Raw genomic sequence first — 15,906 nt, forward strand, 5'->3', positions numbered from 1 at the left:
GGTGGCACACACCTGTGATCTCAGCTACAGGAGGCTGAGGCAGGAGAACTGCTTGAACCCAGGAGGTGGAGATTGTAGTGAGCCAAGATTGTGCCACTGAACTCCAGCCCGGGTGACAAAGTGAGACCTTGTCACAANAAAAAAAAAAAAAAAAAAAAAAGGTTTCATTAAAAATTCAAGCTAAAAACAAGACCACAAATCAAAAGCTGTATTTGCAATTCATGTACATGTTTGGACTTTCAGATTACATTTCAGCAATCCTGTATTTAACAATGGTAAGTAACATGCATGCAATTGACAAAACAGTGAAGTCTGGTTGCCTAAATGTCATTATATACTCATTGTTGTATAATTAATCTCTACTTGTTTTTAACCAGTTATTTTAGAAAGCAGATCTCCTTAGTAATTAATTGAATAATTTTTGGTTGATAATAATACTTTGATGTCAGATGGAATGCAATAATTTATACCACAGTAGGTTAGCATACTGTCACTGTGTATGTATATATATACACACACAACTTGCTCATTTATGTTCCTTCTCCAAGACATTTGTTAATATTTGCATATGTAGACCAAATAAAACAGTATGTGTGCTTAAATACACATATATACACTCAGAACAATTATATATAAAGTGCTTAGATTTCTGGCCAATAGTAAACCCTCAATAAATATTGGCTGTAGTTTTTGTAATTCTCATTAATATTCTCTCCCAAAGGTTCTTTACAGTGCTTTGTCTCGCAAGTACTTGGATGTCATCCTCGCATGTACACATTTTCCTGTTTTGTTTGTTTGTTTTTAGTTTATTTTTTGAGACAGAGTCTGCTTCTGTTGCCCAGGCTGGAGTGCAGTGGTGAGATCGCAACTCATCTCAGCATACAACTCCTGGGGCTCAAGCGATCCAATCTCCCACCTCAGCCTTCCCGGTAGCTTGGACTACAGGCACGTACCACCATGAATGACTAATTAAAAACAAAAATATTTAGTAGAGACAAGGCCTCCCTATGTTACCCATGCTGGTTTCAAACTGCTGGACTCAAGTGACCTTCTGCCTCGGCTTCCCACAGCGCTGGGATTACAGGCGTGAGCATACACTTCGTCAAATCTTATTCCTACTCAACTGGACACAGACAGTTGATGGACAAACACGACTTTCCTACACTGTTTAAATTAGTTTTTGAAAACCTCCAAAAAGCAAATCTCATCAGTTGCAGAACACCAAGTAATGCATAGTGCTTCGCCCTGTTTTTTCCTGTCCTCGACCATGTGCCCTGTTTCTCGCTACGAAGCAGAGGTGAATTAGCTTTATAAACAACCACAAATTCCCCATGAACATAGCAATCTTCGTGTATCTGCAATAATTCTACTTAAGAAACTCAAGGTTTGAGGAGAGAGATTCCCTTCTTCCAGGGAATGTAGAAGACTTCTCACGAACAGAATTACTCACATATTTGAGACTGTCTCCCTTTTAAGTCCTGAAAAACCAGATAAATCTCAAGTGAACCTACAGAAACGGGGAGCTTGGTATACGCAGAAGTCTATACATTACAGATTATTGAACGGCCAGCTGCAACCACCCGGGCTGCTGCGCATGCGCCGCAACTGTCGCTAGCTGCAGCTGGTAGTACTCGGTTCTTCAAGTCTTGGCACTTTGCCGGCTCTTCCCCAGACTTCCGTTTGAACTTCCCGGTCGCGGCAGAACCCGCCAATCACAAACGTCCTTCCTCAAGCCACTCCCATCGTTCCCTACGGGATCGCAAACCCGATTGCGCGCACACCCCTCCCTTCCTTTCCTTACGCACGCTGCGCGCGGACGTCGGCCTCTGACGTCGTCGCCCCAGCGCCGGCTCCCGGCGGGGCTGCGGCCGCCGACCGTTGGGCCGCGTGCTGAAGTCCCTCCCTTAGAAGCCCCCTCCCGCCACCCTCCACCTCCGAACCGCTCTCGCGGCAGCGATCCATGTGGGGGTTCAGGCTCCTGCGGTCGCCGCCGCTGCTGCTCCTGCTGCCGCAGCTCGGAATCGGAAACGCCTGGTGCTGCTCTCAGGCCAGAACCATGAACCCGGGCAGCAGCAGCGGCGCGCGATGCTCCCTGTCGGCCGAGGTGCGCCGCCGGCAGTGCCTGCAGCTGTCCACTGTGCCCGGAGCCGATCCTCAGCGCAGCAACGAGTTGCTCCTGTTGGCGACGGCCGGGGAGGGGCTGGAGCTGCAGGACCTCCCCGGGGACCCTGCGAAGGAGGAGCCGCAGCCGCCGCCCCAGCATCACGTTCTCTATTTCCCTGGGGATGTGCAGGTAACTCGGGGCCTGCCTGGGTATCTGTTCCCTCCTGTCGTGTCGTGTCGTGTCGTACGCGGTCACTAGATCCTTCCCTTGTGGCTGCTGCCGGGTTCCTTTCCTCATCTGAACACACCTACACATTCACTTATGAGGGTGACTTTACCGTTACTCCATGAAATCCAAAACCGCGCCTTCCATGCCCCTGGCGCCCTGTGTCCTTAGAGCCGCATGGGGAAGGTGTCCCAGGAGGGCTACGATCTCGAAAGAGCCACCTGTCAGTCCAGGATTCCAAGAGGCAGAATTTGAGACAGGAAATAAGACGGGTCTTGTATATTCATTCTGTAATTTGGCTTCTCAGAGGATTCTGTGTGTGTGTTGGGCAGGGAACAGAGAGATGGCTTTTAAATTAACTTAGCACGTAGTGTTCAGAAAACGGTGGCAGTAATTAAAAACCAACCAATCAACCCAGTAACCCTAAAAAAGAGTGGGGACTGGTGGGAGAAAAGGGACAATAATTGTTAAGCATGTCAGTGTTTTGATGCTCACCTCATTTTGTACTTTTGCTTTTGCATATTAGGTTTATTTTATAGCTGCAGGCAAATATCAGTGGTTCTGTTGCCCTGAAAACTGGGTCTTAATCTAAAGTTATATTATCTAATATGGTAGCCATTAGCCATATGTAGCTATCTGAATTAATTAAATTAAATTAAAAATCTAGTTACCCAGTCATACTAGCTGCATTTCAAGTGCTCAGTAGCTACAGATGGCTTGTGTGTGCTATATTGGACAGCACAGATATATGGCATTATCATAGAGCATATCCATCATCATAGAAAGTTCTAGACAGGTAAAGCTAGAATGTAGCTAAATGTGTTTCTCTGTTTTTTATTTATTTATTTATTTTGAGGCGGAGTCTTGCTCTCTTGCCCAGACTGGAGTGCAGTTGCACAGTCGGCTCACTACAACCTCTGCCTCCCGGGCTCAAGCGATTCTCATGCCTCAGCCTCCTGAGTAGCTGGGATTACAGATGTGCCGCCACCACGACAGGCTAATTTTTGTACTTTAAGTAGAGGTGGGGATTTCACCATGTTGGCCAGGCTGGTCTCAAACTCCTGACATCAAGTGATCTGCCGCCTTGGCCTCCCAAAGTGTTGGGATTACAGGTGTGAGCCACCGCACCTGGCCTAGATCAGTTTCTTATACTATGAAACTACATCAGTTTGTTTTCAAAATTGATGGTTTAAGATGACATACTTAGAGACTTTATGCTCTGAGTCAAATAATGATTAAGATACACACACACACACACACACACGTACATGCATACATACATATATACAGTATTTTCTTTTGCCCTCAGAATAATTGGTTTAGTTGACTGCTAATAAAAACGGGGAAAAAAAAGTAGTATTTAGATTTAAGAGAAAAAACGTCATTTACTCACTTGGTGCCCTTGTGGCTCAGGCTGGGAAAATAGAATGTGACATTTCTGACTATGACTATAATTTAGTGGAACAATTATTGCATACATTCTTAATATAATGATGATGATAATGATAATTAACATTTATTGAGCACCTCCTAAAATATTTTTAAAGTGTAACAACCAGGATACAATCAAAAGTCTTACATACAGTTTGAGGCTTTTTTTTGTTTCGAAGCCAGATTGCCTGTGTTTGAACCCTGCTGATTTAGAACTTTTTATGTATAAAATCCCTGGACAATTGTTAAATCTGTTTCAGCTACCTCAACTATAAAATAGGAATAATAATTTATAAGGTGTCAATGGAAATTAAATATGTGAATACTCAGTGAGTTCTGATCCCTTCTCATCTCTCTGGTGACTTTAAAAATTATTGTGTATCCTAGTGGTCTTTTCTTCTACATTTCCTCTGTCTGTGTTCACTCCTTTCACTCATGGCTTTACTCACTACTTGTACACTGACAACTCTCAACATTTATGTATCTAGCCTACATATGCTCCCCAAACTTTAGGCTGACAAATTAATATGCATGATTATTTCCTTTTGGATATTTAATAGATATCCAAAACCTAAAATCTCTGGATCTTTACTCCTATGCAGTCTTTCTTATGTTGTTAACGGAAACTTTACCCTCTCAGTTGCTCAAGGTTGAAATCTTGAAGTCATCCATTAGAAATCTCTTTCATACCTCTCATATCATCAATCTAGTGACTTTACCTTCTCAGTGTATCTAAAGTAATCAGAATAACCATTTAGAAACGTAAGTCAGATCATTCCACGTCTGCTCAAAACTCTGCAGTCGCTTCCCATGTCACTCAGAGTAAGAGCCAGAGTCCTTCCTGTTAATGTCCTGTCTTGCATGGCTTTTCATTATCTCTATCTTTCCCCAACCTGTTACCTATCAGACTTGGTCTCCTGTTTCTGTTTACTCTAATCCAGCCTCTTTGCCTTTCTCGGTGTTGCTCACACATGTCAGGCACACTATACAATACCTAAAAAGCTTTGTGCATACTGCCTAGAAGAGTCTTCCTGTAGATATCTGTAGGTTTATTACCTCGCCTCTTCCAGGTCTGCTCAAGACTCTGCCTCTCTGAGGCCTTTTCTGACCATCCTAATTAATAATCACAGTATACATAGGCTTCAACTTTTCTTCTTTATTTTTACCTATTGGATTTACTGTACTAGTTACTTTTCGTTTTGAGTTTTGTTTGCCTTCTGCCACTAAAATATAAGCTCGTGTCTTTTCACTGATATAAACTGTGATGCTTGAGAGTGGCATGTAGTAGGTGTGCATTAGATGACTTGTTGCATAAATCAGTATTTGGGAGTTTCTTTGAACAATGCATGAAGTGCTTGAAATGTGTTGGCTATTGTATAAAATGCTGTTAGGCTGATTTCCTCATCTTTATTTCTGTGTTTGATTCTTTCGAGCCTAATATTTATCCTTATGAAATTTTTGCTGTTAAATATAGCCCATCTTTTTATTGTGTTGATCCTTTTATTTTCTTTTATTGTTTTTTTTTTTTTTACAGAGATGGGGGTCTCACTGTATTGCCCACTCCTGTGCTCAAGTGATCCTCCCACCTCAGTCTTCCAAAGTGTTGGGATTACAAGTATGAGCCACCACACCTGGCCAAGTGTTCTTGTTATAGCTTTATTCTTAATTTGAATAAATATCGAACAGATTAGGGCTAAACAGAATTCTGTAAGATAGCGTTAGAAGCTTTGCCTATCTTTTGGTTTTTTTTCTTAAGATGGAGTCCTGCTCTATTGCCCAGGCTGGAGTGCAGGGGTGTGTTCTTGGCTCACTGCAGCCTCTGCCTCCTGGACTCAAGCAATTCTCCTGCCTCACCCTCCTGAGTAGCTGGGACTAGAGGCGCACACCACCACACCCAGCTAATTTTTTGTGTGTGTGCTTTTAGTAGAGACGGAGTTTCACCATGTTGTCCAAGCTGGTCTCAAACTCCTGACCTCAGGTGATCCTCCTACCTCAGCCTCCCAAAGTGCTGGGATTATAGTCATGAGCTACAGCGCCCAGCCTGAGGCTTCACCTATCTTGATACTGTTTCATTATTTGGTGTTAATTAAAACTGGTTATTCATATAATTTTAAGTCCTTTTAATTCCCATTAACTTCTTGATGTTCCTTTTGCAGTCGTCTTTTGTTGTATATCCTTTTAAAAAATTCTGTACTTGTCCTTTATCATTTGAATTACAAGAAAGCTAAATATATTAGTCCATTCTCAGCTGCTAATGAAGACATACCTGAGGCTGGGTAATTTATAAAGGAAAGAGGTTTAATTGACTCAGTTTCACAGGGCTGGGAGGCCTCAGGAAACTTAAAATTATGACAGAAGGGGAAGCAAATGCATCCTTTTTCACATGGCAGCAGGAAGGAAAAGAATGAGAGCGAAGATGGGGGAAGCCTCTTATAAAACCATCAGATCTCATGAGAACTCACTCAGTACCATGAGAACAGCATGAGGGTAACCTCACCCATGATTCAGTTACCTCCCACTGGGCCCCTTCCACAACACATGGAGATTACGGGAACTACAATTCAAGATGAGGTTTGGATGGGGACACAGCCAAATCATATCATTCCACCCCTGGCACCTCCTAAATCTCATGTCCTTACATTTCAAATCAATCATGCCCTTCCAACAGTCCCCTAAAGTCTTAACTCATTCCAGCATTAACTCAAAAGTCCAAGTCCAGAGTTTCATCTAAGACAAGGCAAGTCCCTTCCATCTATGAGTCTGTAAAATCAAAAGCAAGTTAGTTACTTCCTACATACAATGGGATACAGGTATTGGGTAAATACACCCATTCCAAACAGGAGAAATGGACCAAAACCAAGGGACTACAGGTCCCATGCAAGTCCAAAATCCAATAGGACAGTCATTAAACCTTAAAGTTCCAAAATGATCTCCTTTAACTCCATGTCTCACATCCAGGTCACACTGATGCAACAGGCGGGCTCCCATGGCTTTGGGCAGTTCCCCGCCTGTGGCTTTTCATGGTACAGCCCCTCTCCAGGCTGCCTTCATGGCTAGTGTTGAGTGTGGCTTTTCCAGGCACACGGTCAAGCTGTTGGTTTATCTACCATTCTGGGGTCTGGATGACAGTGGCCCTCTTCTCACAGCTTCACTAGGTAATGCCCCAGTGGGGAAATGTGAGCCCCACATTTCTTTTCCATACTGCCCTAGCAGCAAACTTCTGCCTGGACATCCAGACATTTTTATATATCCTCTGGAATCTAGGCAGAGGTTCCCCAACCTCAATTCCTGACTTTTGTGCACCTGCAGGGCCAACATCACTTGTAAGCCACCAAGGCTTGGGGCTTGCATTCTCTGAAGCAACAGCCTGAGCTATATGCTGGCCCCTTTATATGTTGGTCACAGCTGGGACACGGCACCAAGTTTCAAGACGGCACAAAGCAGCAAGGGACTGAGCCCAGCCCACGAACCAATTTTTTCCTCCTAGGCCACTGGGCTTGTGATGAGAGAGGGTGCCCTGGAGACATTTTTCCCATTGTCTTGGCAATGAACTTGGGGCTCTTTGTTACTTATGCAGATTTCTGCAGCCCGCTTGAATTTTTCCTCAGAAAATGGTTTTTTCCCCCTGTGGCATAATCAGGCTACAAATTTTCCAAACATTTATATGCTGTGTCCCTTTTAAACATAAGTTCCGATTCCAAACCATGTCTTTCAAGGTCAAAGTTCCACAGATCTCTAGTGCAGGGACAAAATGCCGGCAGTCTCTTTGCTAAACCATAACATGAGTGACCTTTGCTGCAGTTCTAAGAAGTTTATTATCTCCATCTGAGACTGCTTCAGCCTAGACTTCATTGTCCATATCACTGTCAGCATTTTGGTCAAAGCCATTCAACAAGTCTCTAGGAAGTTCCAACCTGTCCCACATTTTCCTGTCTTCTTCTGAGCCCTCCAAACTGTTCCAGCCTCTGCCTGTTACCCATTTCCAAATTCTACATTTTCAGGTATCTTTATAGCAGCACCCCACTCTCTTCAGTACCAATTTACTGTATTAGTCCATTCTCATGCTACTAATAAAGACATGCACAAGACTAAGTAGTTTATAAAGGAAAGAGGTTTAATTGGCTCACAGTTTCCCAGGGCTGAGGAGGCCTCAGAAAACTTACAGTCGTGGCAGAAGGGGAAGCAAACATGCTGTTCTTCACATAGTGGCAGGAAAGAGAAGAATGAGAGCAAAGAGGGGGATGAGCCCCTTATAAAAACCATCTTGTCAGAACTCACTGTCACCAGAACAGCCTGAGGGTAATCACCCCCATGATTCAGTTACCTCCCATTGGTTCCCTCCCACAACATGGGGATCATGGGAACTACAATTCAGATGAGATTTTGGTTGGGACACAAGCAAACCATATATCAATAGTAATTTGTATTTCTTTAGGTATCTATGTTTTTCTTATCCAGCTGTAATGATTTTGAAGGATGATCAAGATCAAAGTAGGTACTTTCCATTTTGAGTTATCTTTTTAAAGCCTCAGATTATAGAATTATATTTATCCCCTTTATTTTATTTTATTTTTTATTATTTTTTGAGATGGGGTCTTGCTTTTTTGCCCAGGCTGGAGCCCAGTAGTGCAGTCTCAGCTCACTGCAACCTCTGCCTCCCGTGTTCAAGTGATTCTCATGCCTCAGCCTCTTGAGTAACTGGGATTACAGGTGTACGCCACCATGGCTGGCTAATTTTTGTATTTTTAGTAGAGATGCAGTTTCACCATGTTGACCAGGCTGGTCTCGAACTCCTGACCTCAAGTGATCTGCCTGCCTGGGCCTCCCAAAGTGCTGGGATTACAGGTGTGAGCCACTGTACCCAGCCCCTTTAAGTAAGAGTACAATTTTTTGAATTTTGACAAGTGTTGAAATTATGTAACCACCATCATCATGTTGTAGAGTATCTTTATTATCCTAAAAAGTGCCTCTATGCTCCTTTATGGTCAGTTTTCTTTTCCCAACCACTAATCTGCTTTCTTTCACTATAGTTTTGCTTTTTCTAGAATTTCTTTGTCTGTAGTATGTAGTGTTTTGCGTGTGACCTCTTTCACTATGTAATACTTTTGAAATTCATCCATATTGTTATCTGTATCCATATTTTTTTTTTCTTTTTTTGAGATAGGATCTCGCTTTGTCACACCTAGGCTGAAATGCAGTGGTGTGATCATAGCTCAATGCAGCCTCAACCTCCTAGGTTCAAGCAATCCTCCCACCTTAGCCTCCCAAGTAGCTGGGACTACAGGCATGCACCATCACACCTGGCTAATGTTTTAAGTTTTTTGCAGAAACGAAGGTCTCATTATGTTGCCTAGGTTGGTCTCCAACTCCCGGGGTTAAGTGATCCTCCTGCCTTGGCCTTCCAAAGTGCTGGGATTACGGGTGTGAGTCACTGTGCCCAGCCAGTAGTCTGTTTCTTTTATTTACAGAATAGTATTTTATGTATGGATATATAATTTGTTTATCCATGCAGCAGTTCATAAACATCTGTGTCATTTCCAGTTTTAACTCTTAAAAATTTTGCTTTCCTAAAGGTTAGAATCTGTAGATGATCATGCCCTAAGTGATGTGTCTTGGTCATGTATTTTGGAACTTCCTGTGCTTTATCAGGCAGCTCTCTTAGGCTGGATCCTGTTCTGATCATTCTAGCCTACTTATTTCAGATGTGCACTTTATGTACAGCTAAGATGTCCCTACACCCTGTGTTTTTGTTTTTTCTTGGAGATAAGGTGTTGCTCTGTTGTCCAGGCTGGAGTGCCATGGTGCCGTCATAGCAGACTGTATGTAGCCTTCTACTCCTGCTCCTGTCCCATTTTTGATGGAAATTGTCATAGTTCGTTTTGTGCTGCTATAACAGAATACTTGAGACTGGGTAATTTATAATAAACAAGTTTATTTAGCTCATGATTCTGGTGGTTGGGAGGGGCCTACATCTGGTGAGGGCTTTTTTGTCCTGTCATCTAATGGTGGAAGGCAGAAGGGCAAGAGAGCACTAGGGAGTGGGGGAGGGAGAGGAGAGGGCAAATTCATCCTTTATCAAGAACCATTAATCCATTCATGAGGGCAGAGCCCTTGTGACCTAATCACCTGCTAAAGATCCCACCTTTAATCATGGTTAGTTTAGGGATTAAGTTTCCAATACATGAACTTTGGTGGACTCATTCAAACCATAGCAGAAGTTCTCTGCTTTAAGGGCAGAATACATAGCTTGAATCTATTACTTGTCTCCAAACTCTTAGAGACACATATCAAGTTTTCCTAAAAATCCTTTGTTCCTTACTTCATTTGCAGTTTGGAGTGGGTCTCTTGAGTTTTTGCAGGTCAGCAAGCATCTAACTGTGGAGTAGTAAGCATTCCTTAAAGTCTCCAAGAGATTTTCTGTGGCCTGCCTAACCGAAGAGGAGAAGCATGGCCTTTCACCCCTTACCTCCTGCGGGGATAGTAGTGCATTGCATTCCCAACTAGGATGAAAACTCTCTTCAGAGAAAGCTCTCTCTTTCCTTAGTCTTTTACCTCTTCTGTAAATTGGCCATGGGTAATAATAGCCTGGGTTGCAGAACCAGTTTGGGCTACTCCTATAGGGGTGTCTGGTGCTTCTTTTTAGAATACGAAAGTGTGTTTCCATTGTTCTCAGATCTGGGCTTTGACACAACGGTAATGACTCCATCTTTACATTTTAGTGTGTACAGCTCCTTAGAATAAGCATTCTCCTTCCTCTAATCATGGAACCTGGGCCTAATCAAGGAAAATATCACATTTCTAGATTTAGAGCACCTTCTATGTGGTAGAGACTAAACCGAGAGTCATAAAACCTAGGTTCATTTTGGCTCATTAACTAAATAAATATATAAATAACTGTGTAGTTTCCAGGACCTCAGCTTCCTTAACTATTAAAAGGATATGGATGAGCCCTTCCAGATGTAAGTGCCTATGATTTCATAATTGTATGTATCATATAATTGTAAAATAATTGTGCAGAAAGCAATAGCAGAATCCATAAGAAGTCAAATGATGGCCTTCCAGGAATTAATACTTTTAACATATAGGATAAACTACTTATATTAGTGAAATGTAACTTAGGAAGGAGTTGAACATCATAGTGGGAAAATTATCATAGGACATGAACAGAAAATTAACAAAAGAAAAATGAAAACTGCCAGTTAACAATGTTTAACCTGATTGGGAATCAAAACATGCAAATTAAATCAAAAGTAAGATATCATTTTATCATAGTAGCAAGGATTTTTAAAAAATGATGCTAATAGCCATTAGCATTATGGATGGTTAAAGATGTGGGAAAATAAGCACTCTTTTATATTTCCAGTGAAAGTGTAAATGGTATTAACCTTAGATATGTAAAAATTATGATGTAAATCTATATTGATATGGAACCATGCCTATAATATATTTTTAAGTGAAAACTATGTTAAGCTTATTGCTTGTTGGGGGAGAAGAATGCTCCCTTGTATACATACTTGTAAATGTGTATGCTAGAGAAAACTGGACTGCTAGACCTCAGAATTTTAATGATTATTTCTAATTGGTAGTTACATGGATGATTTTTCTATCTTATCTATATCTTTGTATATAGACTGAATTTTTGTAGTATTTACTAGTTTTAATTTTTAAATAGAGAAAATGTGCATATTGCTAAAAATTCAGATAAAAAAGTTAACCGCATGTGATGATGTGCACCTGTGGTCCCAGCTACTCAGGAGGCTGACAAGGGAGGATTGCTTGAGCCCAGTAGGTCAAGGCCGCAGTGACCCATAGTTGCACCACTGTACTCCAGCCTGAATGACAGAGCAGATCTTGTCTCACACAAAATATGGGGGATGGGGGGCAAAGGATATGAATAGGCAAGAGTAGAAATCCAGACTTAAATTACAAATATTCTTTGACCTAGTTTTTTCATATCTAGGAATTTAAGGATATAATCATGGATTTATACAAAGAGTTTTCTATAATGTTCATTGCAGCTTTGTATATAATGCTAAATTTGAAGTCAAACATACTGTTCAGATTGCTAGAGGAATCCAAAGAGGGAAGGGTATAGAATGGCAACTTAGGGAAATATTTTAAGATTCTGTGTTGGTCAAAAAGTCTAGTGAACCAAATTTATATTTTCAGTTAATGTCTTAGGAAAGTTGATTATATGTATATACTAAAAAAAAATTGTTAAATACATCTCTAATCTTTCTAAATTAAAATTTTTTAAACTTTCTTTTTCTGTAGCTCATTTTTTTAAATTTTATTTTAGGTTCTGGGGTACATGTGCAGGTCATGCAGGGTTGTTGCATAGGTGCATTTCTCCCCATGTTATCCCTCCCCACCCTTCCCATACCCCAATGTCCCTCCCCTAGACCCCCCCAACAACTGCCCCCAGTGTGTGCGGCTCCTCTCCCTGAGTCCACGTGTTCTCATTGTTCAACACCGCCTATGAGTGAGAACATGTGGTCTTTGGTTTTCTGTTCTTGTGTCAGTTTGCTGAGAATGATGGTTTCCAGATTCATCGAAGTCCCTACAAAGGACATGAACTCATTGCTTTTTATGGCTACTTAGTATTCCATGGTATATATGTGCCATATTTTCTTTGACCAGTCTATCATTGATGGGCATTTGGGTGGGTTCCAGGTCTTTGCTATTGTAAACAGGGCAGCAATGAACATATATGTGCATGTGTCTTTATAGTAGAATGACTTAAAATTTTTAAAACTTTTTTCTGTTTTCCATGTAGGTATATCTTATTTACCTGTCTCTTGATAGATTTCAGAGCTTAAACTGAAAAAGTGATTTGTTCAAAATCTTATTACTAGATAGTAATGACAGATTTTTACTTTTCATTTCTAATGCCATTAACCATAGGTCATTGTAATATCCTTTCTTCACAATAAAAATGGAAAATCTTTTGTGGAAATCATTTTCTGTAAATATGTATTTAATACTTATTTCATCTTTCTTACCTTTCAGAATTACCATGAAATTATGACTCGTCATCCTGAGAATTATCAGTGGGAAAACTGGAGTCTAGAAAATGTTGCCACCATTTTAGCCCACCGGTTCCCCAATAGTTATATATGGGTGATAAAATGTTCCCGAATGCATTTGCACAAATTCAGCTGCTATGACAATTTTGTAAAAAGTAACATGTTTGGTGCCCCAGAACACAATACTGACTTTGGAGCTTTTAAGCACCTTTATATGTTATTAGTTAATGCTTTTAATTTAAGTCATAATAGTTTATCAAAGAAAAGTTTGAATGTTTGGAATAAGGACTCCACAGGATCTAACTGTAGATCCAGTTCTTCTCATACTACGAATGGTTGCCAGGGAGAAAAAGAGAGGACCTGTGAAAAATCTGATGAGTCTACTATGAGTTTTTATCCACCCTCACTAAATGATGCATCTTTTACTTTGATTGGATTCAGTAAAGGTTGTGTTGTTTTGAATCAGTTGCTTTTTGAATTGAAAGAAGCCAAGAAAGACAAGAACATAGATGCTTTCATCAAAAGCATAAGAACAATGTATTGGCTGGATGGTGGTCATTCTGGAGGAAGCAATACTTGGGTTACTTATCCAGAAGTTTTGAAAGAATTTGCACAAACAGGGATTATCGTTCACACTCATGTAACACCTTACCAAGTACATGATCCAATGAGATCTTGGATTGGAAAGGAGCACAAGAAATTTGTTCAGATACTTGGGGATTTTGGTATGCAGGTGACTAGCCAAATTCACTTTACAAAGGAAGCTCCTTCCATAGAGAATCACTTCAGGGTTCATGAAGTATTTTGAGATTACACGTATATTAATGAACTTGTTGAGTGGAAGAACATAAGCATTTTGAGTGTTATAAATTCAGATAATGGGATGTAATTCATGGCTGCATTGTCAGTTTTGGGGTATGGGGGGGAAGCACACATTCCTAAAATATGAGTGTAATGTGCAGTAGTATTTTTTGCTTGTGAATGTGAACAGTAAAAATTTGGATTGGGTTAGAATTAATTTGAAATTTAACAAGGTGGTTTGTAATAATCCTGAGGAGATATAAGACCCTTAAAAAATGAAAGTTACCCTAAAGTGCAATAAAACACATATATATATATGTATATATATATACATATATATATATATAAAATGAAAGTTACAACATAGTTCTTATAAAAGGTAACTAAAATTGTTATTGTTGGAAATAGCTGATTTTCTGAGTAATGTTTTAAACTAATTTGGTGACATTTTAACAGTAATTAGCTATTTTGGCACTTAAAACGTGAGTGGAAATATTTTCATTTCTCTTCTAACAAAAGCAAAGGTATGATGCTGTTTTCTATCATTTTGGAATAACTGCACCCTGCCTCTTTTGTTTTGCAAACTCATTGACTTATTCTTTCATGTGTCACCAAGTACTTTTCTCATGAGAATCAACATATATTTGTTTCCAAATGTCCAAGAGTATACAATAGTGTAAAGGTGGTTTTAAAAAACATGGCCCGGTGGTGGTACGTGCCTTTAGTTCCAGCTACTCAGGAGGCTAAGGCAGGAGGATTGCTTGAGCCCAGGCTGTGGTTCACCATGATTGTGTTTGTGACTAGCTACTGCACTCCAACCTGGGCAACATAGTGAGACTTCATCTCTAAAACAAAACAAAATTACACTTAAGCACTATTGTTTAATTTTTAATTGACGGTTTTTTATTATTTTGGATAAGACATTCTGGGGTTTCTTGAATCTTGGCCAAAACCTAGTTGTTTTGGAAAATTGCTTTAAGTTGAGCATATTTATGTATATTGAATAAAAATGTACTACAGAGCAAATTTCAAATTTTTCATTATATCAGTCTTTTTGGGATCAACTTGGAAAAAATAAATATATAATGTTCTATTTGTTAGAGCTCTATTAAAAAGGAAACAGATTCCATAGATCTAAGTCAATGTTTCTCCAGAAGCATGATTTTGTCTGCCAAAAGAAAATAGCTCTCTTTGGCCAAAATGCAAAATTACATTGCTATAAGAAAAGTTACAAGGGAAAGTTTGAAGACACAAATGATTTAATTTTGGCTCAAAAACTGAATTTGCTTAACACTGCTACATAATTTGGGTGAAGTTTCCTTCTGCCCGTTTTTCTTGACCTAGATAAATACACTTTGAGAAATCAAGATCTAATTAATGTCAACCAACATTGACATTGTAATTGGGTAATTACAATAAAAGGTGAACAGTTTGTTGTTTATTAATAATTAGCTTTTGCAGGACATGAAATGGCTAAGCAGGAAAGTAACCTGCTGCTTTAGGACTTAAAAAAAAAAAAAAGACACTGAAGCTTAATACCTTAATGACCCAGAAGACCTAGATTTATAAAGCCATATAGAATAAAAATGTTAATTTCTTGGTTTCTTCCCAGAATTATATTTTAGTGACTCTGTAAATACATTCCAAATACTCAGAGACTCATCAGAAAGGATTCTTACTTAACAAATGCTTAAAAATAACATTGCTGGCTAGGCTTGGTGGCTCACGCCTGTAATCCCAGCACTTTGGGAGGCCGAGGCAGGTGGATCACGAGGTCAAGAGATCGAGACCATCCTGGCCAACATGGTTTAACCCCGTCTCTACTAAAAATACAAAAAAATTAGCTGGGCGTGGTGGCGCGCGCCTGTAGTCCCAGCTACTCAGGAGGCTGAGGTAGGAGAATTGCTTGAACCCGGGAGGCATAAGTTGCAGTGAGCCGAGGTCGCACCAGTGCACTCCAGCCTGGTGCCTGGTGACGGAGTGAGACTCTGTCTAAAAAAAAAAAAAAAAACTAAAACAACAAAAAATTGCTTTTTGGTGTTTTAACACTTAATTTTATAAACCACAGAACAGCAGCTCTAAATGGTTTTAAGACAAAGTTGTTTTATGTTGCTTCAGTTTCTTTAAATACCTGCTGTTTCTTTTGAGACCAAAAATTCCCATCAAGGAAATGAATCAGCCTGATTTTAACATTTAACATGTTACATTGCCTTTAAGCACTGATAGGATAGTTTTTTTTTTTTCTATCTCTTTAATAATCCGTGGTTAAATTCACATGAATCTAAAGTAAAATAGCTGAGGTACTGAATTCTCTGAGAG

The 15,906-nt window shown here is 40.1% G+C and overlaps 1 protein-coding gene across 1 annotated transcript; it reads left to right on the forward strand.

Moving 5' to 3' along the window:
• The first annotated feature begins 1,787 nt into the window (after positions 1–1,787).
• CUNH2orf69 (chromosome unknown C2orf69 homolog) lies at positions 1,788–15,112 on the forward strand. The gene is made up of 2 exons (XM_017545185.2): positions 1,788–2,293; positions 12,770–15,112. Exons 1-2 carry the CDS (start codon positions 1,961–1,963, stop codon positions 13,592–13,594), a joined length of 1,158 nt encoding a protein of 385 aa, XP_017400674.1. The 5' UTR covers positions 1,788–1,960; the 3' UTR covers positions 13,595–15,112.
• Positions 15,113–15,906: the final 794 nt, after the last annotated feature.

Source organism: Cebus imitator, unplaced genomic scaffold, assembly GCF_001604975.1.
Source record: "Cebus imitator isolate Cc_AM_T3 unplaced genomic scaffold, Cebus_imitator-1.0 Scaffold178, whole genome shotgun sequence".
NCBI classification, from domain to species: domain Eukaryota; kingdom Metazoa; phylum Chordata; class Mammalia; order Primates; family Cebidae; genus Cebus; species Cebus imitator.